The following is a 24,297-nucleotide window of genomic DNA, read 5'->3' on the forward strand; positions in this document are numbered from 1 at the left end:
CGTCTTCTCTGCGGGACACAGCTGGGGCTGTTTTCCATGAGACTTGATGGGCGAGCAGCAGTTTGTCCTATTAACCCAACTCCTCTGAACCAGTCACCTCGGGGCGGGGTGGGGGGGTGGGAATTAATATCCCAGAGGAGGGTCCCAGGCGTATCATTTTCAGAAACTCTGCAGACCCTCCTGGACACCAACAGTACCATCGACAGGGTTCCCCTCTGAGAAGTCCCGTAGTTGGGAAGCCCATTGGCATCTGCTGACTCAGAATCTCCCCAATAGCCATCCCTTCAGAACTGTCGTTTGAACACAGCAAAGATAAACCCTCGTGTACAAACCAAGCCACGAGATGAATGAGAAAATCCTTCACTTCCCCCAAATCAGCTAAGTCTGCCCCGAGCCCCGGGCACACTGGGCTGGAAATGAATCCATTGTCAGTCTGGACTGGACCATCCTGGCTAACCCCTGGCCCGAGGGGCATTTATCCCTGGGGCCGTCCACCCATCCTGGGTACCAGAGGGGGATGCCCGTTCCTAAGTCCCGGGGTTGCCAACACTTCTGTGGTCCTGTGGCGTCTCCAAGAGACACAGAGGCTCTGCAAAGGAGGGATCCTCTTTTTGTCCTCTAGGGCGTGTCCATCCGACAGCCTTCCTGCCCAGCACCGTGGGGAGTGGGCATCCATTATGGGCACCAGTATAACCTCCGCCCCAGGGCACATCGTTCCTGGAAGTTTCTGTCTGAACCCACAGGGGCTGTTACTTCCAAGTCCTCCAGAACCGGGCTCCTCCCTACAGGGACCCAGATGGGCTTCCGAGAAGAACCGTCCTAAGTCTGCAAAAAAAAAACCCTACAGAGCCAAGAACGTGCCCAACCCGGCCAACGTTTTGAAAGATAAAGGGTACCACAAGACAGGAGCAAACACCACGTGTGATTTCAGCCAATCATCCTGTAATAACTGGACTCCCATTTCCGACTCTTGGAAATGGCGTTCGGAGGAGTCCGGGCTGGGAAATTCCATGCGTGGAATTTAATTTAATCACACCTGATGATGCCGTCTTCTCTTTACACGACCCTGTGTCACACTGTAAGAGACATTTTCTAGGGTCAGGCATTTCACAGAATAAGTCTTTGTTTAATGTTTGTCTCCTGGGCTAGAGAATGATTTGCACGAGGTCAAGGGCTCTTGTTTATCACTGTGTGGTTCCTGCCTGTGAATCACCAAGAAGGAGGGTGTGGTGGACAGAATAATGTCCCCAGAGACGTCCATGTCCTAATCCCCATGTCGGGGACAGAATAATGTCCCCAAGAGACGTCCACGTCCTAATCCCTGTGTCGGTGACAGAATAATGTCCCCAAGAGATGTCCACGTCCTAATCCCTGTGTGGGGGACAGAATAATGTCCCCAAGAGACGTCCACGTCCTAATCCCTGTGTGGGGGAAAGAATAATGTCCCCAAGAGATGTCCATGTCCTAATCCCTGTGTGGAGAACAGGATAATGTTCCCCAAAATGTTCATGTTTTAATCTCTGGAACCTGTGACTATGCCACCTTACCTGGCAAAAGGGAGTCTGCAGATATGAATACATCAAGGACCTTAACCTGGGGCGCTGACCCTGGGTGAGCCCAGTGTAATTTCACAGTCTTTTATAGCAGAGAGGCAGGGGGTCAGACTCAGAGAAGGAGGTGTGAGCACAGAAGCAGAGGTTGGAGGGAGAGGGCGATTTGAAGGTGCTGTGGTACTCGCTTTGAAGATGCAGGAAGGGGCCATGAGCTTAGGAATTCGGACGACAAACCTGGGAACAGTAAGGAAATGGATTTTCCCAAGAGACAGTGTCCTTTAGGGGCTCAGGAATCCCACAATGGTTCTGTCGCCCTGAGGTGCCTCTGGGGCACTGAGCAGAAACAAGAGGTCCTGAGCTCAGAGGAAAGATCTGGATGAAGGGGTTAAATCTGGGCTGAAGGTCAGCCAACGCGCGGATGTGATTCTCTGCAGAAAGAAGAGAGAGGGTGTGAAAAGAGGGTCCAGCAGCAAGCCTCCCCAGGTCCAAATGCAACTCTGTCCCGGTTTCCAGAGAAACGTTATCTTCCTGAGAGCCGTGCATGCGGGGTTTAAAATCTGCAGAGAAGAGGAACGTGGGACCATCGTAGGATGACTGGAGTCATCTCAAAACTCAAGGGCACTACAGATAAATGCTGGAGAGGGTGTGGAGAGAAGGGAACCCTCCTACACTGTTGGTGGGAATGTAAGTTGGTGCAGCCACTATGGAGAACAGTATGGAGGGTCCTTAAAAAACTAAAAATAGAGCTACCATATGATCCAACAATCCCACTCCTGGGCATATATCCAGAGAAAACCATACTGTGAAAATATCCATGCACCCCAATGTTCACAGCAGCACTATTTACAATAGCCAGGTCATGGAAGCAACCTAAATGTCCATGGACTGATGAATGATAAAGAAGATGTGGTATATATATATATATATATATAAATATATATAATGGAATATTACTCAGCCATAAAAAAGAATGAAATAATGTCATTTGCAGCAACATGGATAGACCTGGAGATTATCACACTAAGTGAAGTAAGTCAGACAGAGAAAGACAAATATCATATGATAGCGCTTATATGTGTAATCTAAAAAATTATACAAATGAAGTTATTTATAAAACAGAAACAGACTTGCAGACATAGAGAACAAACTTATGGCTACCAAAGGAAAAAGGGAGGGGGAGGGATAAACTAGGAGTTTGGGATTAACAGATACACACTACTACATATAAAATAAATAAACAACAAGGACCTACTGTAGAGCACAGGGAACTATATTCACTATCCTGTAATAACCTATAATGGAAAAGAATCTGAAACAGAACATATACATACATGTGTGTGTATCACTGAGTCACTTTGCTGTACACCTGAAACTAACACAACATTGTAAATTACCTATACTTCAAGTAAAAAAAAGATGGTTAAAAAAAAAGAGCAGAACAGTCAACAGAGCATTGTATATAAACTAAATAAAATTACTTAAAGTGCTTTCCCTTTAAAAAAAAAAACAAAAAACTTGGCTTCCCTGGTGGCACAGTGGTTAAGAATCCGCCTGCCAATGCAGGGGACATGGGTTCGAGCCCTGGTCCAGGAAGATCCCACATGCCATGGAGCAACTAAGCCCGTGTGCCACAACTACTGAGCCTGCGCTCTAGAGCCCACAAGCCACAACTACTGAGCCCACGAGCCACAACTACTGAACCTATGAGCCACAACTACTGAAGCCCGCGCACCTAGAGCCCGTGCTCCGCAGCAAGAGAAGCCACCACAATGAGAAGCCCGCGCACCGCAACGAAGACCCAATGCAGCCAAACATAAACAAATAAAATGAATTTATAAAAACAACAACAACAACAACTTAAGGGCGAGGGTGAATTATGGAGAACACATTGATATGTCTTGCCTATGGTGTTTTCCCCAGAGAGTTCTCTCCACTGCAGCAAATGTGCTTTGCAGACATATTTCCCACTAAAATTCTGTTGACCCAAAGCAGAGATCTGTTGGAGAAAGGCATCAGATTTGAGAAACATAATTTTCCCTACTTCCTGGCAGATGGAAGGCTGTACTGAAACTGCAGAAAAGACCCTCAGCGGATATTCAGTTCTGTTGTGCGTGTGTCTATAAAATCTCAGGAATCCTGCACAATGGCAGCATACATGGCACGTGCTGCCATTACTGATTCCTGAGGGTGTTAAATTTAATGTGGAAAGAAGATGTGTGGTTCGACACATCGCCACGGCCCCTCCATGTAACTCACCTGTACATGTGGCGATTTACAATGTTTTCTTTCTAATCAAGGAGGACACAGATAAACACCCACCAAAGGAAACCCACCCCAGTGCTGAGGATCCCAAATGGCCATGTCCTTGGAAAGTATTTATTTCTGCAAAGAGGTCTAAGGCGTAATCATCTTGGGGAACTTGAAAAATATCAATCAAGCGTACATTAAATTCATTCTGAACCTTCCCAGAAGATCTGCCAGCATTAACGACACGCAGAGTACTTTCCCAGGCTAAGTAGAGGGAAACGGTATTAGTTGTAGGTGTTTCATAGGTACCCACACATCAAAGCCACAGATGCATACGTGTAGCTTTGGAGACACAGTTTATATCCCATGCCTTTCCCTTAAGTGAGAATTTCCAATTAAACAAGTGGATTGAGGAGAAGTATCTCTATCTGACCCTGACCCTGAACGCCAACCCCATTAGTATTATGGGAGAAAGATAAAATACGCAAGACAAAGAGAAAGGTGAGGAAATGACAACAAGCAGATCTCGGGAGCCGGAATCAGAGGGACAAGTGTCACAGCCTCAGGAGGAGGAACGATCCTCCCTCCCCTTGAGATCTGCCCACATCCTAATCCCGGCATCGTGCATAGGGTTCCTTAGAAAAAGGGGTGCCAGCAAAAGGGACTTCGGAGAAGGGATTAGGTTAAGGATGTTTAGATGTGAAAATGACCCTGGATTATCCACGGGAGGCTCAGTATAATCACAAGGGTCCTAGTTTTCTCTGCCATCCAAAATACGAATAATTTGGGAATTCCCTGGCAGTCCGGTGGTTAGGACTCAGCACTTTCACTGCCATGGCCCTGGGTTCAATCCCTGGTCGGGGAACTAAGATCCCACAAGCCACGGGGCACGCCCAAAATAAATAAATGAATCCATAAAATTGCTTAAAAACACTGGTAAAGAGAAAATCTTAAAAATAGAGAATAAAAGACATCAAAAAAGAAAACAAAATACAAATAATTTGACAAATGTTTTATCTATTTGGGAAAAAAGAATAGTGGCTGTAACTCACTGTTTATATCTATGCCTTTTACTGTATTAATTAATTAACTTAATTATTTTCGGCCGCGCTGTGGGGCGTGCGGGATCTTAGTTCCCCAGCCAGGGACTGAATCCGTGCCCCCTGCATTGGGAGCACAGAGCGTTAATCACTGGACCGCCAGGGAAGTCTCTACTGTATCAATTTAACTATTTACCTCCTTTATATACTGGATCTCCAAGTCTGAAAGCAATGTGTTAAATTCTACCGGCACAAATGTTTTCCAGGATACTTACAAGAGTTTTCGTTCTCTGTATTTATTGTCTGGAGATGTTAATCACTGTGTTTCTCTTTGGAGAGTTTGGATGAACTTTTATGAAACAAGTTGACTGTAGCAGCGGGAGAGAGAGAGGCAGGGAAAAGGGCAGGAAAGTGAGAAAGCAGACGTGTTTCCAATGCTCCTAAGAGCTCCGCGTGACCGACAGCAGGGCTCTGGGTGGTCTGTGTTGAAGGTGGCCAGGGGGCAGGTGGAAGGCGGGGGGAGGGGAGATGCGGACTCCACATGTACGTTTGAAGAGTGCTGGCTGTAAGGATGACGTCAAGAGACAGTTGGGCGTGAGGGTCTGGAGCCCAGATCATGATCATCATGGAAACACACTGAGGCTTTAATAAAATAACCCTTGTGAAAACACCCAACCCTTTGCATGTCCCTCATACGTCTTAGCCCAAGTGGACCTGTCAAAGTATCAAATCCACAGGACACATCATCACACTGTACAACATTTCAAAGCAACATCCTAAAATTGATTATTGATAACGAAAGCCAAACACATCAGTGGAACAAAGCAGTGGCAATAAGTGAAACATACATTTCCTTGGGAATCCCGCTTTCCCAAAGGACCGCTAGAGCTCGTGTCTGTGTCTGAATTAACCTCTGGATTTCACCAGAACTCACCGTTATTGACCAGGACGTGGAGCGGGATTTTCTTCATCTTGAACCTCTGGACGAACTGCTGAATAGACCTCATGGACGCCAGGTCACAATATAGAAATTCCACTGGAGAAAGACAAAAATGCGTGGTTAACCTCCAATTTACCACAGATGCTTAGACGATTTCTAAAGAGGTTAACTTCTATCTCTCCTGGGAAGTAACACTGGATTAGAGAAAAGACGAAGGTCCATTGTGGGCAACATACACTAAGAAGACCCTCTATGAGTTACGTCCTTGACGATGCCCTCTTTTTGAGTGTGGGTGGGACTGTGTCCTCTTATATGGCAAAGATCCTGGGATGCCACCCCTATGACTGTATTTCATTACATAATATTCCCTCTTGCGAGCAGACTAGAGGAAGAGAGATTCTCCTGCTTTTCTGGAAGAAATAAGTTGCCTTGTTGGGAGACGGCCATGGCGCAAGACCCTCAGGGCAGCTCCTGGGAGCTGAGAACAGCTCCCACTCAAGAGCCAGCAGGACATTCAGAACCTCAGACCTACAACCTCCAGGGACTGAGTTCATCCAACAACCATGTGAGCTTAGAAGACGATCCTGCGGTCCAGAGGGGAACTTCGGCCAGACAACCCTTCTGAGCGGAAGGCAGTTTTCTGGGTCATTCTGCAGCAGTGTGGTCCTTGCACTGTCGCAGCTGGCTCTGCTGAAGGATCGTTTTGGGTCTCCCCAGGCCCAGCTCTTGGTAAGATGTTCACAGGGACATCCGTGGTCCCAGGACCCAGGAACAGAGGGGAGTACGGCTTCCATATCCTAAGGACCAGCACCTACTGTGCCATACATCTCAGGGGTGAGACATGCCTGCAGGATTTTGTTGGTTTGTGGTTTCTGTAGGAAGTTTTTAATATAATTACACCTGAGAGCCAGCAAAAGTACTCGCTTGGGAAGGTACATATTTTGGAACACATATGTTAGTGTTCACTCAGAAGAGACATTTTAAGATAATCTTGAGCACGGAGAGTGGAACCTATGTGGGCCAAGTCACACAGCCACTGAGGACAAGCGACTGTATATATTTATTAAAATATTTTCAATATTTTCCCTAAAAAATTACAGTGGGAGTGGGGATGGGCATGCTCCTGGATCAGAGTTACTCAGCGTGGCCTACGGACACGCACCATCCTGTGATCTGTTGGTTACCAGTCTGCCAGAGGACACGGTCAGAAATTGAGGATGTGTTTAGAAATTTTTTAAAAAAGTCATTTTATGTTTGCTGAATCCAGTAATTAAAAAAAAAAAAAAAAAAAAGCAACACTGGGCACTCCTGTTTTGCATGTTTCTTAAATGTATTTTTTCTCATAACTCCTTTCTATTCTGTCTCCAATGGCATCAGGCTGTGACAGACTGGGGACAAAGCAGCTTTGCCACAGGGCGTTTGGAAGTTCTGCTCTAGAACACAGTGCCATCTGGATAGGCATTCCTGACACACTGTTCTAACTTTCGCCTGAAACACTCCCAAGAATGTAAAAAAAAAAAAAAAAAAAGAAGAAGAAGAGGAAAACTCACACTACTGCTAATAACTCGAACCCACGGTAAAAGGATGGGTGGACCCACACACTCAGCTTCCAGAAATAGAGCACTGTTACTGGATCTTTGAAATGTCAGAAGATGATTTTTCCCTGCTCCTTGGGGGAAAAGGATCAGAAATGACCAGAAACATGAGGACTGGTGTTCCACGTTGAGAGCGCTACCTTGTGAAGGAGCTACTGGGTTTTGCTTCTTTTCTGCCCATTCTTGTCATTAGCACCCACTTTCTACATCCTTTCAGGAGCCGCCCCCCACCCCTCACCTCTACAACAGCATCAGTGGCAGGACGAGGGGGTGACTCTGCACAGGGAATATGAGCCCCCAAATCAAGCCCTACCGCTGAGGAGGGCAGACTGTTCCCTGCAGACCAGAAGGCTTTAAGGGCTCCATCCCTGAGAAAAGAAACGCCCAAGACAAGCTGCAAACTTTGAGGTCTGCACCCCATCAAGCGGAAGCAACAGGATTGATCACTGACAGGATATGGGGACTCATGCACGCTAAGGGTTCACCTAAAACCCAAGTAGGTGCTGCATCCCCCCAACAATGCACACGATGAGAGGGGACAGGGGTAATTGACACAGCAGGGCTCCTGGCGGGGAGAAGGAGACACAAGTGACATTTTTCATTTTACCTAGGGTGCCATCACGAACACCTTCATTTCCATCTGGATAATTAGAGGAATGAAGGCTGCGATGTTTTGAGAACGGTCAAGGTACCCCTAGGAAATAAGAAATAGAATGTCTGCCATGCAGAAGAGTGAACCCCAAGGGGCTGGTCAGGATGCAAAACCAAGATGGTAGGGGCTTCCCTGGTGGCGCAGTGGTTGAGAATCTGCCTGCTAATGCAGGGGACACGGGTTCGAGCCCTGGTCTGGGACGATCCCACATGCCGCGGAGCAACTAGGCCCATGAGCCACAACTACTGAGCCTGCGTGTCTGGAGCCTGTGCTCCGCAACAAGAGAGGCCACGACAGTGAGAGGCCCGCGCACCACGATGAAGAGTGGCCCCCGCTTGCCGCAACTAGAGAAAGCCCTTGCACAGAAACGAAGACCCAACACAGCCAAAAATAAATAAATTAATTAATTAATTAAAAAAAAAAAAACAAGATGGTAGCCTCGTATGGGAAGACCACACTCATAGAGTTCTTCTGGATACTCATTATAGAGCTTTTTAAAGCAGGGATTGAAAATTAAAAGGCTGAAAAGTATCAGGCAAACAAGCAGAAACCAAGCAGGGCTGGCCCTACTGACATAAGGTGGAGATGATTCAGGACTAAAATATTAATGGGGCAACATGGATCGTTATCTGTGGGTCCAACACTCAGTCAATTTGAAGTCACGAAAGTCATGTGCCATGTTCTCAGAATAACACAACATCGCCATCTATTTCTCAGGAACTCTTGGGAACGCAGGGAGAAGTGGACAGAACCAAAGTGGTTATGGGAGAAATGAGTGTACATCTCTGAGCATCTGACAGATCGATAGACCAAAAAAAAAAGACAGAAACAAAGACCCAGAGAAGACTGTGAATAATATATTTGACAAGGCTGAAAATGCAAATTTACAAATAGGGACAAGTCTATCGTAGGAAGAAGATTTTAAAATTATAGGTGTGTGCTTCTAACGATATTAATAATATGCTAGATTTACAAGTAAAGTATGAACATCTCAAGGAAATGAATGCTTTTCCGAGAAAAATACTGATTGTTACGACCTAATCAAGGAAATTAGGACTAATCAGAGCAACGAATATGGGAGAAATAGAAAAATTAATGAAAGAACGACATCCAGAAAAGGCAGGGAGTGTCCATGGTATTTGATCAAATTTTTTCCAACTTTCAAAAAATAGATAATTCCACCTCTATTGACTGATTTAGAACACGCGGGTGGGGGAAAAAGCCTGAGTTTATTCTTTTTATGAAGTGTGACTTGTTCTGATACAAAAATCTGCAAAGAAATAGCACCAGAAGGAGAGGGGAGTTCACATCAATACTCAGAGATGAAAAAAATCAGGAACAAAAATGTAAATTAAAACGTTTCCACTGGGATAAACATAAGCATGAACGAGAAAAACACAAGATGATTTTTAGAGAGGCTGTCTGTTCAGAGATGATTTCTGCCGTGAAAGGGCTCCTAGAATTGGTTCGGTGCATCTCACCATAACCACTGCCCGCCTTGGAACCTATCGGGGGTAATTTTAGGGCCACCAAGACCCTGAAAGGCTGAGAGGCACCGTTTATGGTGAAGGGGGTTCAGGTGAGCATGAGGGCAGCTTTCAAATATCCCGACACCAAGCACAGCCCCCGTGCACGGGGCCAGCGGGTCCCGGAAAATCTGCCTCCCCCTCTCCCCAGTGGGGAACAGGGCTCACTCTACCTGTGTGTGGGGGCAGCAAGCAGTATCCAGCTCCGTCACAGACGAATTCGGGGAGCTGCCGGCTGCTACATCCATGCCAGGCAGGGATGCAGCTTCCGGAGTCCTGGCCCTGTCTTCACTCCAAAGGAATAGGGGCCCCCAAAGGACCAGGATGCACCCAGAAGGAGAACAGCTTGGTAATCACAGCCTGCCTCTCACCCTTCCCTATATTTCTCTATTTAAAAGATAAAGGTGAAAGAGCACCCATAAAGTGACACGAAAAGGACAAACAACCTTAGGAAAAAATGGACAGGACACATGAGCAAGCACTCCCCAAGAGGAGAAAACTGAATGCCAAACACACACCCTAAAAGACGTGCTATCTCAACAGCAAGTGGGAAATGCAAATTAAGACCAGAAGAAGATGTCACTTAACATCCACCAAGGTGGCCAAAACGTCAGACCTCGCATTATCAAGGTTGCTGAGGATACAGGATACATCAATACATGTCTACACTGCTCTTTGGAATATAAACTGGTCCAGACCTTTGGAAAAGAATGCAATATTACACAATCATTTTGAGTATGTGTGTAGCATTGGACTGAGCAATTCCACGCCTAGGCGTATATACCCTAGAAAAAGTCTCACCCCTGCCCACCAGGCGATGTGTATAAGAACATTTGTATGCACACTGTTTCTATGGGCAGAAACAAATACACCAGAAATAGATCAAATGCCTGTCAACCAGAAAAATAATAATTCATTACTTAAAAATAAACGTGATGTATACACACCTCTTGGCCGTTCTAGACAGAGACAGACTCAAGTCTGTTGAGATGTGAGATGCTATTTTCTAGGTAGGAAGCAGAACCAAGCTGCCCCTAGAACCAGATAGGGAAGGCGGACGGAGGGAGATTATTCTGTGTGTGTGTGTGTGTGTGTGTGTGTGTGTGTGTGTGTGAGAGAGAGAGAGAGAGAGAGAGAGAGAGAGAGAGAGATAGTCAGAGACAAAGAGAGACAGAGCGATCCCAGGCACACGGTGAGAAAAGTGAATAAACCAATGAGCATTTTTCTCTCTGGTTCTGCTGGAGCCTTCCACGGCTCCTAAACAGGGGGATGTCTCCCCAGGACATGTCCTGAGTGGGGTGCGTTTTCGCGGAATAGGAGGCTGTACCCAGAAAGCATCCTGAGGATAGCTCTGCATCAGGACCAGGACACGCATCCGGAATGAACTCCACGCAGCCTCTCTTCCGAAAGCCCCCCCCCACCCCCGCAAGGGCGGTCTTCCCGGAGCAACTCGGCATCACAGATGGCATCTCAGGAAGCATCTCAGGAAGCAACCGCATTCTGAACCACGGGGCCTGGCTGACGTGCTTTCTCGGGGGCTGTGACTCCACACCACGAGGTGGATTTGCTTTTTCTCTTTGACCGGCGCGGGCAGACCTCGCTGTACGGCATCTCAACGGATTGTGCTTTGCAGATGCTGTGGGGTTTTTTGGGTTTTTGTTTTTTTTTTTTTTTACAAATGGAAGGTTTGGGGCAGCCCCGCGTCGGGCAAGTCTGTCGGGGCCATTTTTCCAAAAGCATTTGCTCACTTTGTGTCTCTGGGTCACATTTTGGTCCATCTCGCCATATTTCAAACGTTTTCGTTAGGATTCTGTTTGCGACGCTGACCTGTGATCAGGGATTCTTCCCGTTACTACTGCAACAGGATATGGCTCGTGGAAGGCTCACAAGGATGGGAAGCAACTTTTGGCAGTCAAGTTATTTTTAAATAAAGGTATGTGCATTGTTTTTTTTAGACACAGTAAGGACCTACTGTAGAGTACAGAAAACTCTACTCAATATTCTGTAATGGCCTGTATGGAAAAAAAAAAAACTAAAAAAGAGTGGATACCTGTATATGTATAACTGAATCACTTTGCTGTACACCTGAAACTAACACAACACTGTAAATCAACTATACTCCAATAAAGATTGTAAAAAAAGAAAGACATAATAGACTTCTTTTTAAGTTACACGTGAATTACTTTTAATCCACATGCAACTTTTTTTTAATTTTTAAAAAAATTTTTAAATTTTAATTTAATTTTAATTTTTATTTTTGGCCATGCCACACAGATTGTGGGATCTTAGTCCCCGACCAGGGACTGAACCCAGGGCCCCAGCAGTGAAAACTACGAATCCTAACCACTGGACCGCCAGGGAATTCCCAAGACATAATAGACTTAACAAACTATGGTCTAGTGTGAACGTAACTTTTAGATGCACCGGGGAACCAAACAATTCGTGACTTGCTACATTATTGTGATATTCGATTTATCGTGGTGGTCTGGAACCAAACCCACGATACCTCCCAGGTGTGTTTGTCCTTCTAAAAGGATCAGACCGTAGACAGCCAGCCCGTACGGCCAGCATCCGAGGGAAGCCGCGAGGCCCCGGCCACCTGGTTGCGCTGTGTTACAGCCGCCCGTCCCTGCAGGTGAGGTCAGAGGGCACAGCCAGGTAGGTGCACCTGAGTGGTCTCATCCACCTGCCTTGGTCCCTTGATGCCTGTCTGGGCACATCCACTGCCCCAGCGTCACTTGTTCTCATGGTTCATAGTTCAAAGTCCCCTTTTTCTTAAGTCTAATGCTCTCCTAAGTGAAGTATTTCTGCTCTGTCCACATTCCTTTTTTCTAAACTGTCAACTGAAAAAACAAAGAACGCACAACCTAAAAGTTGAGAATGATGTTTTATTTGGTGGACTTGCTGACGACTTAAGTCCGGGATACAGCCTCTCAGGTAGCTCTCGGGGACTGTTCCAAAGAGGTCAGGGAGTAGCCAGGGTAGATAGGGGTTTTTGCAACAAAAACCAAGTAGTTCAAACATCAAAAGATTATTAAAGAAACCAGACATCTCAAGTTAATGAATTTAGCGCTTTTCTAGATATGGGAAGATGCAGGAGTCTGAGCTCATTGAAATCATTCCTCTGATGTGCACCTTAACTCTCTGGGGCCAGGATCCTGTTTTTCTCCATCTTGAATCCCTTCAGGGCAAAACATTGGGGCAGCTGCAGTGGCTGAGGGTTTGATGGTTGCAACGTCCTTTGTTTAATGAAAAGGCTGGTGACATTTTTTGTCCAAATCACAAAGATATCTTGGAGATCCAATGCTGTCTTACAATAACCAGCTGCAATTTTTTGTCCCCCTGTGCCCACCTGAGCCTCAAGCTCACCCTTATCAAGTAAAGCCCTGGCCCTCAGATTACAAGGATTCCTCCCTACAGACAGATATTTTTAGGACACACACATCCACCTCCAGGGAAGTTCATTTCTTTAAGTCTCCCCATTCGCTTTTCTCTCTCTCCTTGGAGACACCAAACCACCACCACTGAACCATCACAGGAAGACGTTATGTCCAACCCCAGAATCTCAAGTATAAAACCACTGCCACCACCAAAAAAGAGTCAACAACAACATAGGTAAAAAGCTTTGGTAAAAGGTGTTGAAATTTGTCAAATTTTCAGGTTACAGATTATTCAAATGTTTATGATTGCCAAGTATATTTGGAAAATGAAATTAGAGTGAGAACATTCTCGATCGACCGGAAGACAAGTGACAGATGCCCCAAAGCACTTTACAATTAAAGACAACAGAATGACCTCCAACTAACTCGTAAGCCAGATGGTTAGAAGGCAACCAGCGTCTTACTTGGAAACAGGGGCTTCTAAAGAGTTTTAAAAGCAATTCATACTCCCAGGAGGTAAATGGTCCTTCTGGGGATCTTATTTAGTTTATCCACCCACAGAGCTGGACTAAAAGTAACTTCCACCCAGCCCACATGATCACAGGTCCCTAACTAGTGTAGGTTTAGTATGACTGTGTTACCCACTGTTTATGGATTGTATCACCAAGATGACGTGAGCATCTTTCACAGCCAACTAAAGCGCTTACATAACTAATCACAGGGTAAATGCAAATTCAGTTGCAATGAGATACCACCTCATCACCTGTTGGAATGGCTATTATCAAAAAGATAACAAACAACGAATGCTGGAGAGGGTGTGGAGAAAAGGGAACCCTCCTACACTGTTGGTGGGAATGTAAATTGGTGCCGCCACTATGGAGAACAATATGGAGGTTCCTTAAAAAACTAAAATTAGAGCTACCATATGATCCAGCAATCCCACTCCTGGGCATATACCCGGAGAAAACCATAATTCAAAAGATACATGCACCCCTATGTTCATAGCAGCACTATGCACGATAGCTAAGACATGGAAGCAACCTGAGAGTCCACCGACAGATGAATGGATAAAGAAGATGTGGTACATATATACACTGGAATATTACTCAGCCATAAAAAAGAATGCAATAATGCCATTTGCAGCAACATGGATGGACCTAGAGGTTATCATACTAAGTGACATAAGCCAGACAGAGAAAGATAAACACCATATGATATCACTTATATGTGGAATCTAATTTACAAAAAAGATACAAATGAACTTATTTACGAAACAGAAGCAGACTTAGAGATATCAAAAACAAACTTATAGTTACCAAAGGGGAATCATGGCGGGGGGGGGGGGGGGCGCTGGGTAAAGTAGAAGCTTGGGATGAACACACACACACAGTACTATATATAAAATAGATAACCAACAAGGACCTACTGTAGAGCACAGGGAACTCTACCCAATATCCTGTGATAACCTTTATGAGAAAAGCAGCTTTAAAAAAAAATGAATATATGCATATGTATAACTGAATCACCTTGCTGTACACCTGAAACTAACACAACATTTTAAATCAACTATATTGCAATAAAATTAAAATATTTTTTTAAGAAAAGCAGAGAGTAGAATGGTGGTTACCAGAGGTTGGGGTTTGGGGAAAATAGGAAGATACTGCTCAAAGGGTACAAATTTCCAGTTATAGGAAGAATAAGTTCTGGGGTCTAATGTACATCACGGTGACTATGGTTAACAATACCGTATTATATACTCAAAATTTGCTAAGACAGTAGATCTTAAGTGTTCTCATCTCACACACACACAACAAAGTGGTAACCATGTATGGTGATGGGTGTCTTGTGTGTGTGATGAGAACGGTTAGGGTCTACGGACCTTGCAAAATTTCAAGTATATAATACAGCACTGGTTCTGGTAATCATTTCAAAATGTATATGCACATTAAATTTTCACACGGGACATCTTCATAAAAAAACAAAACACCGCAGTGTACAACCTAAGATCAATTAATCAGTCAATCAATCAGTCAATGATCTCAGTCACAAAAAAAGAAAAAAGAAATTCAAATACTCCAAGAGTAACGTTTGGTGGCCAGAAATGGAAAAAAGGGGAAAAGTCCAACTCCAATATACGCCCTCTTCCCACCCATGCGACCAGCACTCTAACTTGTGAAATTTTCTGTCCACTAGGAGGCAGGACAACATCAATAATGTGGGGTTCAGGGTGGAAAAAGTTCTTCATAAGCAGCTTTTATTGAGATGAAAAGACTTCCTACCAGGAGAACACAAACAAACGTACAAAGATGTCCAACTTCCTTTGTTGCTCTCAGGATCCCCTTTCTTAGTCCCTGGTGAGAAGGTCGTGTGGTTACTTTACTTGGGTGTAGACACCAGCTTTAACAAGTTGAATCCAGTGAGTACAGGCGCCCATCTGCCTGCAGGGCTCTCCTCACCCTGCCCTGGATTGAGGGCTTGAAGAGGGAGCCATGGGTAACAGCTAGCTACACTGTGTAACAAATTGTCCCAAACTTCCTGGATGAAAACAACACCCATTTACCATCTCCCAGCTCTTTATGTCAGAAGTCTGAGTGGGGGTGAGCAGGGTCCTCTGCTCCGGGTCTCACAAGGCTGAAACCATGGTGTCAACAGGGCTGGGGTCATCCTCTGTGGCTGGGGATCCTATTCCAGCCTCACTCAGGTTGTAGGTGAAATTCAGTTCCATGCAGTTGTAGGGCTGAGGTCCCATTTTCTTTCTGGCTGTCGGGCAAAGGTGGCTCTCAGCTTCAAGGGGTCACTCAGCTCTGTGCTGCGTGGCCCTCCCAAAACACGGCTGTCAGCTTTCTCTAAGCCAGCATAAAAATTTCTGCTTCTGTTTCAAGTCTCTCTCACGGGGTCACCTGTTTAGGCCAGGCCCACCCAATGGTCTCCCTTTTGATTAACCCAATGCCAACTGATTTTGGACCTTAATTACATCTCCAAAGTCCCTTCACTTTTGTCATACAGCATAATCTAATCATGGGAGTGACACCCCCATCATCCCTGGGCCCCACCTACAGAGAAGGGGAGGGGATTACACAAGGCATGCACACCTTGTAGAGGGGCAGGAATCTTGAGGCCAACTTTGCATAATGCAAATCAGTGCTCCTTTATTTGGGGTCCCCTCTACCCAGTTCCATCACTAGATCTCTATCAGGAGGACCTCCCTTTCACTTTTGCTCTTTGCTCTGGGGGAAGTCAGTGGAAAGAGAAAGTTACATGAACAACGATCTAAAGGAGGTTTGTACCCACAGGCAGTAAGAGGTACAAATTATTAGGTATAAAGTAAGCTCCAAGGATACAGTGTATAATATGGGGAATACAGCCAATATTTTATAATAACTTAAAAAAATAATAACATAGGTAAGTATCCAAATCAACCTGGACTGCAGTCGCCATTGTGTGGTCACCATTTATTACCATAAACTCAAACATGCAAAATACACATTCCCTAATGCTGAATGGTCAGAGTAGAAACTTTCTTGTTGAAAGAAGATTGAATCATGAAATCTCCAAAATACTTAAAATGTGAATTATTGGTTGGATTAGAAGTTATGACCACAAGGCATAAGAGCATTCCCTGAACTCTCCCTGTGGGTTGACTGGTTGTTTCCTCATCCTCCCACTCACCTAATTTTGTTATAAATGGGAATGAGAAGACCCTAAAAGGTCCACCTTCACCTCCCCACTATGAATGTGTGCCAGGATCCATACTACCCAAGCCTGCTCAATGCATACGACGGCTCCATCCCATTCCCATTCAATGAGTTGGCAGTGCCCAATGCATATGGCGGCCCTATCTCATTCCCCTTCAATGACTTGGTCGTGCTCAATGCATATGGTGGCCCCATCACATTCCCCTTCAATGACTTGGTAGTGCTCAAAGCATATGACGGCTCCATCCCATTCCCATTCAATGAGTTGGTAGTACTCAATGCATATGGCGGCCCCATCACATTCCCCTTCAATGACTTGGTAGTGCTCAAAGCATACGACGGCTCCATCCCATTCCCATTCTATGAGTTGGCAGTGCTCAATGCATATGGCGGCCCCACTCCATCCCCAAGCAGTGAGTTGGCAGTGCCCAATGCATATGGCGACCCTATCTCATTCCCCTTCAATGACTTGGTCGTGCTCAATGCATATGGTGGCCCCATCACATTCCCCTTCAATGACTTGGTAGTGCTCAAAGCATACGACGGCTCCATCCCATTCCCATTCAATGAGTTGGCAGTGCTCAATGCATATGGCAGCCCCACTCCATCCCCAAGCAATGAGTTGGTAGTACTCAATGCATATGGCAACCCTATCTCATTCCCCTTCAATGACTTGGTAGTGCTCAATGCGTATGGCGGCCCCATCACATTCCCCTTCAATGACTTGGTAGTGCTCAAAGCATACGACGGCTCCATCCCATTCCCAAGCAATGACCTGACACTACTCAATGCCATTCCATCCCCGGTCCCCTACAGAACACTGTCTGGACCACAGACCTAGCTTCCCATGAACACAAACTCACATTTCATCTTGTCATTCTGCCCACCTTCTTTTCCTTCAATAAGCTCCCCTGAAAAAAATCCAGACTCTGGGAACCCCTTAAATGAGTTGATGTGCCCTATTATGCTCAGGTTTTCAGAGATGGGGCAGACAATGAAACACTCTAAATACCTCAGTATCTGTAAAATTCTTTGGGCACCAAGGGAAGCTACAGAATTCACTGACTGCATAAGCAGTATGTCCGGTTCACTACAGTTGCACTTGTAGAAAGTTCTCGGGCTTATCTCGTAAAAACTGGAGCAGGGAATCATTTCAGTAATAGGTTTTCATGTTTTTACATTATCTAAGAACAGGAAATTTTTGTTTAGTTTTGGTTTTGGCTACACCCCGTCTCCACGGACACGCAGGCAACCCCAGTATGTGGTGCCCACCGCTCCATTCTATTTTTATTTTATTGGGGTACAGTTGATTTACAATGTTGTTGTTCCATTCTATTTTAAAGAATATTTCTTTTCAAAAAAAAAAAAAAAAAAGGAAGCAAGGAAGCGAGGGATGGAGGGAGGAAAGAAGAAAAGGAGACAGCAGAGGGAGAGGTGTGATTATTGTCTTTCTACTGGGAACAGAAAACCCCCGGGTTTAGATTCTTTTTAATATAGAAGAATTCTTTTTATTTGCTCACATTTTAGTGATGGTAATTGGTAATTGGTGCCAGTGTTCTTTTTTTTCACTCATCTTCTTTTTGATTTATCAAATAAACTAGTAAAAAAAAAAAAAGAATATTTCTTTTGAGATGATCATGTGGTTTTGTCTTTTCTTTCATTGATGTGGTGTATCACACTGATTGATTTGCATGTGTTGAACCATCCTTGTGACCCTGGGATGAATCCAACATGGTCGTGGTGCATGATCTTTTCGATGGGCGGTTGCATTCAGTTTGCTAGATTTTGTTGAGAATTTTTGCATCTACATTCATCAAAGATACTGGCCTGTCATCTTTTTTGATAGTGTCTCAAGACTATTTCTTGAAGGATGAGTATTCCCTCGCCACAGTTACTATCTCTTCAGCTGGTATGCGTGTCATGGAGGGAAAGATGGAAACGTCCCAGTTTTATCCGTCCCACTCAGAAATCACCGCACTCCCGGGTCCTGAGCACACGCCTTGCCCCACCTCCGTCAGCTGAGCCTGAAGCTCCGATCACGACCAAAGTCTCAGCAGGTGCACGATAATGACTATCATTTGCTTGAGGATGCCACAGCGATTTTCTGCATCATTTCCCTTCCGTGGGCGTAAAGAACACATTAACGTTTGGGAGAACCTGTTCATCAAGGCTGTTAAACCTTCCTGAAGAACAAGCAACATCAAGAGACAAAAACGTGCTTTGTTTTTCTCCAGATGTCTGCAGTTCTGCCCGACAGTGGATTTTTTTTTTTTATGCAGACGATCGTCTTCTACAAGTCTTTCATTTTATTTCCCTTTGCTTTTCAAGAAACAGTTTTGTTTTGGACTAGAAAGTATGTAACAGGGACTTCCCTGGTGGTGCAGTGGTTAAGAATCCACCTGCCGATGCAGGGGACACGGGTTCGAGCCCTGGTCTGGGAAGACACCACATGGCATGGGGCCACTAAGCCTGTGCGCCACAACTACTGAGCCTGCACTCCAGAGCCCGCGAGCCACAACTAGAGAGAAGCCTGCGCGCAGACACTGACACCCGACGCAGCCAAATTAAATTTTAAAAAAAAGAAAGAAAGGACATAACAGTGGGTGGCCTCTCTTGTTTTTCTCCCCCTGGTATCTTGCAAAACTACATTCTCTGGAGAAAAACAGGATTTCTCCAGGCAGCTTTACAGATTACTAATACCTGCATTGTTTCACATTCCTAGCTGGAAAAATCTCTTGTTTTTCTGACTATAGATAAATTTGAAGTCAATTGCCTTATTTTTATATAGTAACTACATACTACTACACAGTCCTATGTTGACATGATGTTCAATTATGTCCTGTCGACTAAAAGTCCAGCTGGATATCCAATAATGGGCAGAGTGTGAACTACAATCTTTCTAAAATCTGGAAAAATATTAATCGTGAAACACGTCTGACTCCAAGGAGTACTTTTCAGGACTTTTCCTGCCAGTAGTTCCATTTTCCAGCATTGATCAGCACTAAGTAAACTAGATCGTGCTATCCAAACTTTAGCCTAATTTACTAAGTGGTTTGTGTGCAGTAATGAATAGCAGAAAACCCCATCGTACGTGATGATATATTCTAATCCAACATCAATTACAGCCGGTCTTTCTTGACCAAGCTACTTGTCTTAATAAAACAGGACACTAATTAATCTCCAGAGATACTTTTAAAGGGAAATCTAGACTGATTATAAATCACTGAGGTGTGATTCTAGGGTGTTTTTTGGATACAGTGATTCAGTGTGCAACATGAATTTCAAAAGTTTGTATTTATTTTTGCCAGTATGTAATTACCTACATCTGATTTTTCTTTTGTGAAACGCAAACTTAATGTCCTAATCTTGTATTCCTGCTTAGGTCCTTTTTGTAAATGAACTTCAAGAGTTAGTTCTACTTACTGATATCTGGAACAAACATTATAGGATGGTATGGATTTAAATTCACAAAAGCTGTATATTAGTTTTTGGGTTTTTTTTTAATACTATCCACAACTAGCTGTCTGCCCTCATAATTGTATCTTGCAGTGTTTCCTTAGTAGCTCCTTTGTTGTTTATATGTAATGGCCTTTTTTACTTCCCCTTCACTCCCCATGACAAGCCCTTGGTACCGAAATAAGTGCTGGATTTTGGAAATAATTTTCCTTACATGTAGTTAGAAATATATAGAGAGTACTATCCATGCAGAAAAAGATACAGATAGAATTCCCATCTGAATTTGAAGCTACGTATTAAAAAAAAAGAGAGAGAGAGAGTTTGCTTTTGCATAACTTGACAGAGACATGCCCACAGGTGACAGCAAAGTCCGGCCAAAGCAGTGGGACTAACGTAGATTCTGCCGTAACCAATGCATCATGCGTCCCACACTGTGCCACACAGAACACAGAACCCCGAGCTGAGATGTGTGCTTTCATGCGATGCTTAGAGTGTAGTCCTGTCCTCGAAGCATCTTGACTAATATTAGCCCTGCTTTGTCTTCCTCTGAGATTAATGCAGCCATAAGACAACACATCAGTGGGATAATGAGCTCACCTGAACCCTTTTTTTAGTGCTGTCACAGACACTTGAAAAACCATAGGATATAGATGATCTTGTTAGATTTATGATTTTTTTTTTTGGCCACGCAGCATGCAGGATCTTAGTTCCCCAACCAGGAATCGAACCCGGACCCCTGCATTGGGAGCACGGAGTCTTAACCACTGGACCGCCAGGGAAGGCCCAGATTTATAAATATTTGAAATAGCAAAAATATATATATCAGGACATTCAAATAAGTCCATGGCCTGCCTAGAAGAAAGCTTTACCTTGAGACTCCAGAAGGACTGAGAAACTCCAGCACAATGATCTTCCGGCATCTACCCATCAGCCATGAATGATGGTCCCTCAGAAGTTCATAAAATCAAGGGGAGGTCTGCACCCCACGGGGGCTGAGGGAGGTAAATTGACAACTTTGACTGAGAAACTAAGCAGCTAGGACAATGCATGCTCAAGACAGCAGCACAGCACGGGCACACACACCATCCTCAGTGAGGCTGGCTGAGCAAATGGGCAGATTCCTTGCGCTGGGACAAAATTCCACCAGGATCTCTCACGTTTCTGCGTTTCTTGCCTGTGAGGCACTGACCGCCCTTTGTTCTGAATGACCTTTTCAAGTATTCATATAGCAAAACACCTAGAAGATGAAGACAGCACCTCACTCCAGACCAACAAATGGGCCAAAAGTTTAAAAAAAAACAAAAAAAAAAATGGGATTGCCTTACCCCTTCCTTGTTCTCCGATCCAAACAGCCAACACCACACAGCGCACTTAAAAAAGTGTTCTCTCATTCAAGAAAACAGAAAAAGTCCTAGTTATCTTTTCAGAAATTACTTTCAAAGTCGTCCTTCTTTGACAAGGATCTGCCAGTTTTTTTTTAAGGGGCACGATGAAAATGTTCCCATTTGTCATAATATTTGCTTCAATCCTCTCAGATTTTTCAATGAGTCTTTTCTTTCTGCTTCCAGCCTATCTGAATTTCCTTAGTCTTGCCATTTTTGAGATATTCAAATGGTAATAATCAGAGCAACAATGTGCTTCAGATACAGATACTGTTGTGGAGACCCTGTTGCATTAGTTTGCTAGGGTGCCGTACCAAAATTCTGCAGACAGGGTGGATTAACAACAGACATTTATTTTCTCCCAGTCCTGGAGGTTGGGATCTGAGATCCAGGTGTGGGCAGGGCTGGTTCCTCCTGAGGCCTCTCTTCTGCGCGTGTAGACGGCCATCTCTTCCCTGTGTCATCCTTCCGTGTGTGTCTGGGTCCTGATCTCCTCTTCTTATAAGGACCCCCATCCTATGGGATCAGGACCCACCCTAGAGACCTCATTTTTACCTTCATCCCGTTTAAAGACCCCATCTCCAAATAGATCCCCATTCTGAGGTCCTGGGGGTCAGGGCTTCAACATGTGAATTCTGGGGGGCCATCATGGGGACAACCCACGATGCCCGTGGATTGTGAGACCCAGGTCACCCGCGCTGAAGATGTTCCGTACTTGGGCTCCTCCAACCAGATTGTCTGGCTTGGTCCTCCTTGGGACCAGTGACCCATGCTGTGGGGATGTCTGCGCAGAGTGACCAGGGAAGTCGGTGGTCTTAGAACGAGGCAAAGCTGCCTGGACCACACAGGCCACCAATAGGGCTTGGCTAGCGCCTTGACGGAACCGCTAAGCCAACGCCACCACCCACTCCCCCACGCAAAGTATTTTTCAAATTCAAGAAGGATGGAGGGAGCTAGAATTGAGTATTTCCCTGCCCCCGGGTCAGGTAGGCACTGGTGAAATAATTTCCCTTGAGGGCAGGCAGAGAAAGGAACTCTCTGAGCTTGTTCCAAACTGGAATTCCTGCAGAAGGGGATACTGCTCCAGTCTTCACCATTAGAACCTGGCGGGGGTTCCTGGGGGCTCTGCGTCACGGTCACGGGAGGAATAAGGCTGCGTCACGGGAATTTCAACTTCTCAGACTTGCCCACAATCACCAGCAAGGCTGACAGCATCCCATGGAAGTTCTCAAACGCACCAATTCAAATGCAGGCACATCTTTCCCTGAAAGACGTGGTTCATCTCCACGCGGCAGAACAGCTCCATCGTTCAGTGGCTTTGGAGCCTGAATGCCTGAGTCCCCATCCCACCTCCAAGGCTGGGCAACTCTGGGCAGGTCCCTCAACCTCTCTGAGCTCTGGGGTTGTATCAGTCAGCCTGGACCACCACAACCAGAGGATTAGGGGGCTTAGACATCAGAAATTCATTTTCTCACAGTTCTGGGGGCTGGAAGTCTGAGATCAGGGTGCCGACATGATTGGTTCTGGGCAGGCCTCTGTTCCTGGCTTGCAGACAGCCCTCTTCTGGGGGAGAGACAGAGAGAGACAACAAGATCTCTGTGTCTCTTTTTATGAGGATGGTAATCCCATCATGGGGTCCCACTCTCATGACCTCATCTAACCCTAATCACCTCCCAAAGGATCTCCTGATACCATCCCGTCGGGGGTCAGGGCTTCCACATATGAATTTCGGATGGACACACATTCATTCCATAGCAGAAAAAGAAAACCTTCCCCTTTTGGGGCTGGCATGAGCTGTAAATGTCCCAATGTGCCCAGAACTCAGCACAGCACCTACAATTCAGTAAGGGGTCCAGAAATAGTAGTTGTGACGCTAAATGTGATTTGTCCTCACCCATGAAGCTCTTTGGCAGTCCCAGCAGGGCAGTGCTGGACTCACCGTCTCACTTCTTTTTAGAAGTGCTGCTGTCAGTGTGACATGAGGATAGACCTCAGCCCCGCCAGTTTGCACCCACGCTGCAAACACAAGGCTGTGAGCAAGTCGGGTCTTGAGGCTGTTCTGGTGTGTTCAGCTGACACAACACAGAAGCCATCCACGTTGTTTTTAAATCTCTGGTGCAGCCGCAGGGTTAAGGAACCCTGCATGTGCCAAACCCTATAAAGAGCTGACCGTCCACTGCTTGCCTTTCCAGGGTGCGGATCTCTCCAACACGTCCTGGCTCACTCCTTCCACTCATCCTGTTTATCTTCAGAACCTGCTTCTACACCTCTTTCTAATTTCAACCTAACGAGGATCTGTGAAGGGCCTCGCGGGGGCTGTCTCTGACGGTGTAAGGAGATGTCACCACATCCATCCACGCTGTCAACGTTCAGGTACGTGCTTGAAAAAAAACCCAAACGTCAGAATAAACATCGCCTCCTGTCTCCCACGGTCAGGACCCCAGGAAACCACGTCTGGATGGGCTTCGGGGTGAACGAATCCTCTCAAGATGGATTTTCAGAGTCAGAATCTTTAGGGGGTGTCTCGAGGGACCCTGACAGCGGCCATGTGCCTGGAGGAAAGTTCTCTTTTCGCAACCTTCGTGTGGTTACTGCAAAGCACCAGAATTTCTCTGTGAGTGATGGTAGTTTTTGTGGGATGCAGGGTGAGGGCCACTCCAGGTGACCAAGGGAGACACACTGTTCCCTTCCCAACCCTTGCTCTCCGATGAGGAAAGAAAGCAAGGGATGCATGGTGTTCTTGTGATACAGCTTCTGCATCCTTGTTGCTCGTATTTATGGGGCCCCATATTTATGGCAGGGAATGTGCAAGGCACTAAGGGCTCCAAGTA

The 24,297-nt window shown here is 45.4% G+C and overlaps 1 protein-coding gene across 14 annotated transcripts in view; it reads right to left on the reverse strand.

Moving 5' to 3' along the window:
* The window catches only part of DHRSX (dehydrogenase/reductase X-linked), a 337,523-nt gene that overhangs the window by 193,522 nt on the left and 119,704 nt on the right, over nt 1-24,297 (reverse strand). For all 14 annotated transcript variants that reach the window (XR_009500312.1, XR_009500319.1, XR_009500314.1 and 11 more), the window contains exon 4: nt 5,775-5,876. Coding sequence is in view for 2 of the 14 variants with exons in the window: in XM_059911567.1 (XP_059767550.1) it covers nt 5,775-5,876 (102 nt within the window). In the remaining 12 variants the exon portion in view is untranslated. The remainder of the gene's footprint in view (nt 1-5,774; nt 5,877-24,297) is intronic.

Source organism: Balaenoptera ricei, chromosome X (assembly GCF_028023285.1).
Source record: "Balaenoptera ricei isolate mBalRic1 chromosome X, mBalRic1.hap2, whole genome shotgun sequence".
NCBI classification, from domain to species: Eukaryota; Metazoa; Chordata; class Mammalia; order Artiodactyla; family Balaenopteridae; genus Balaenoptera; species Balaenoptera ricei.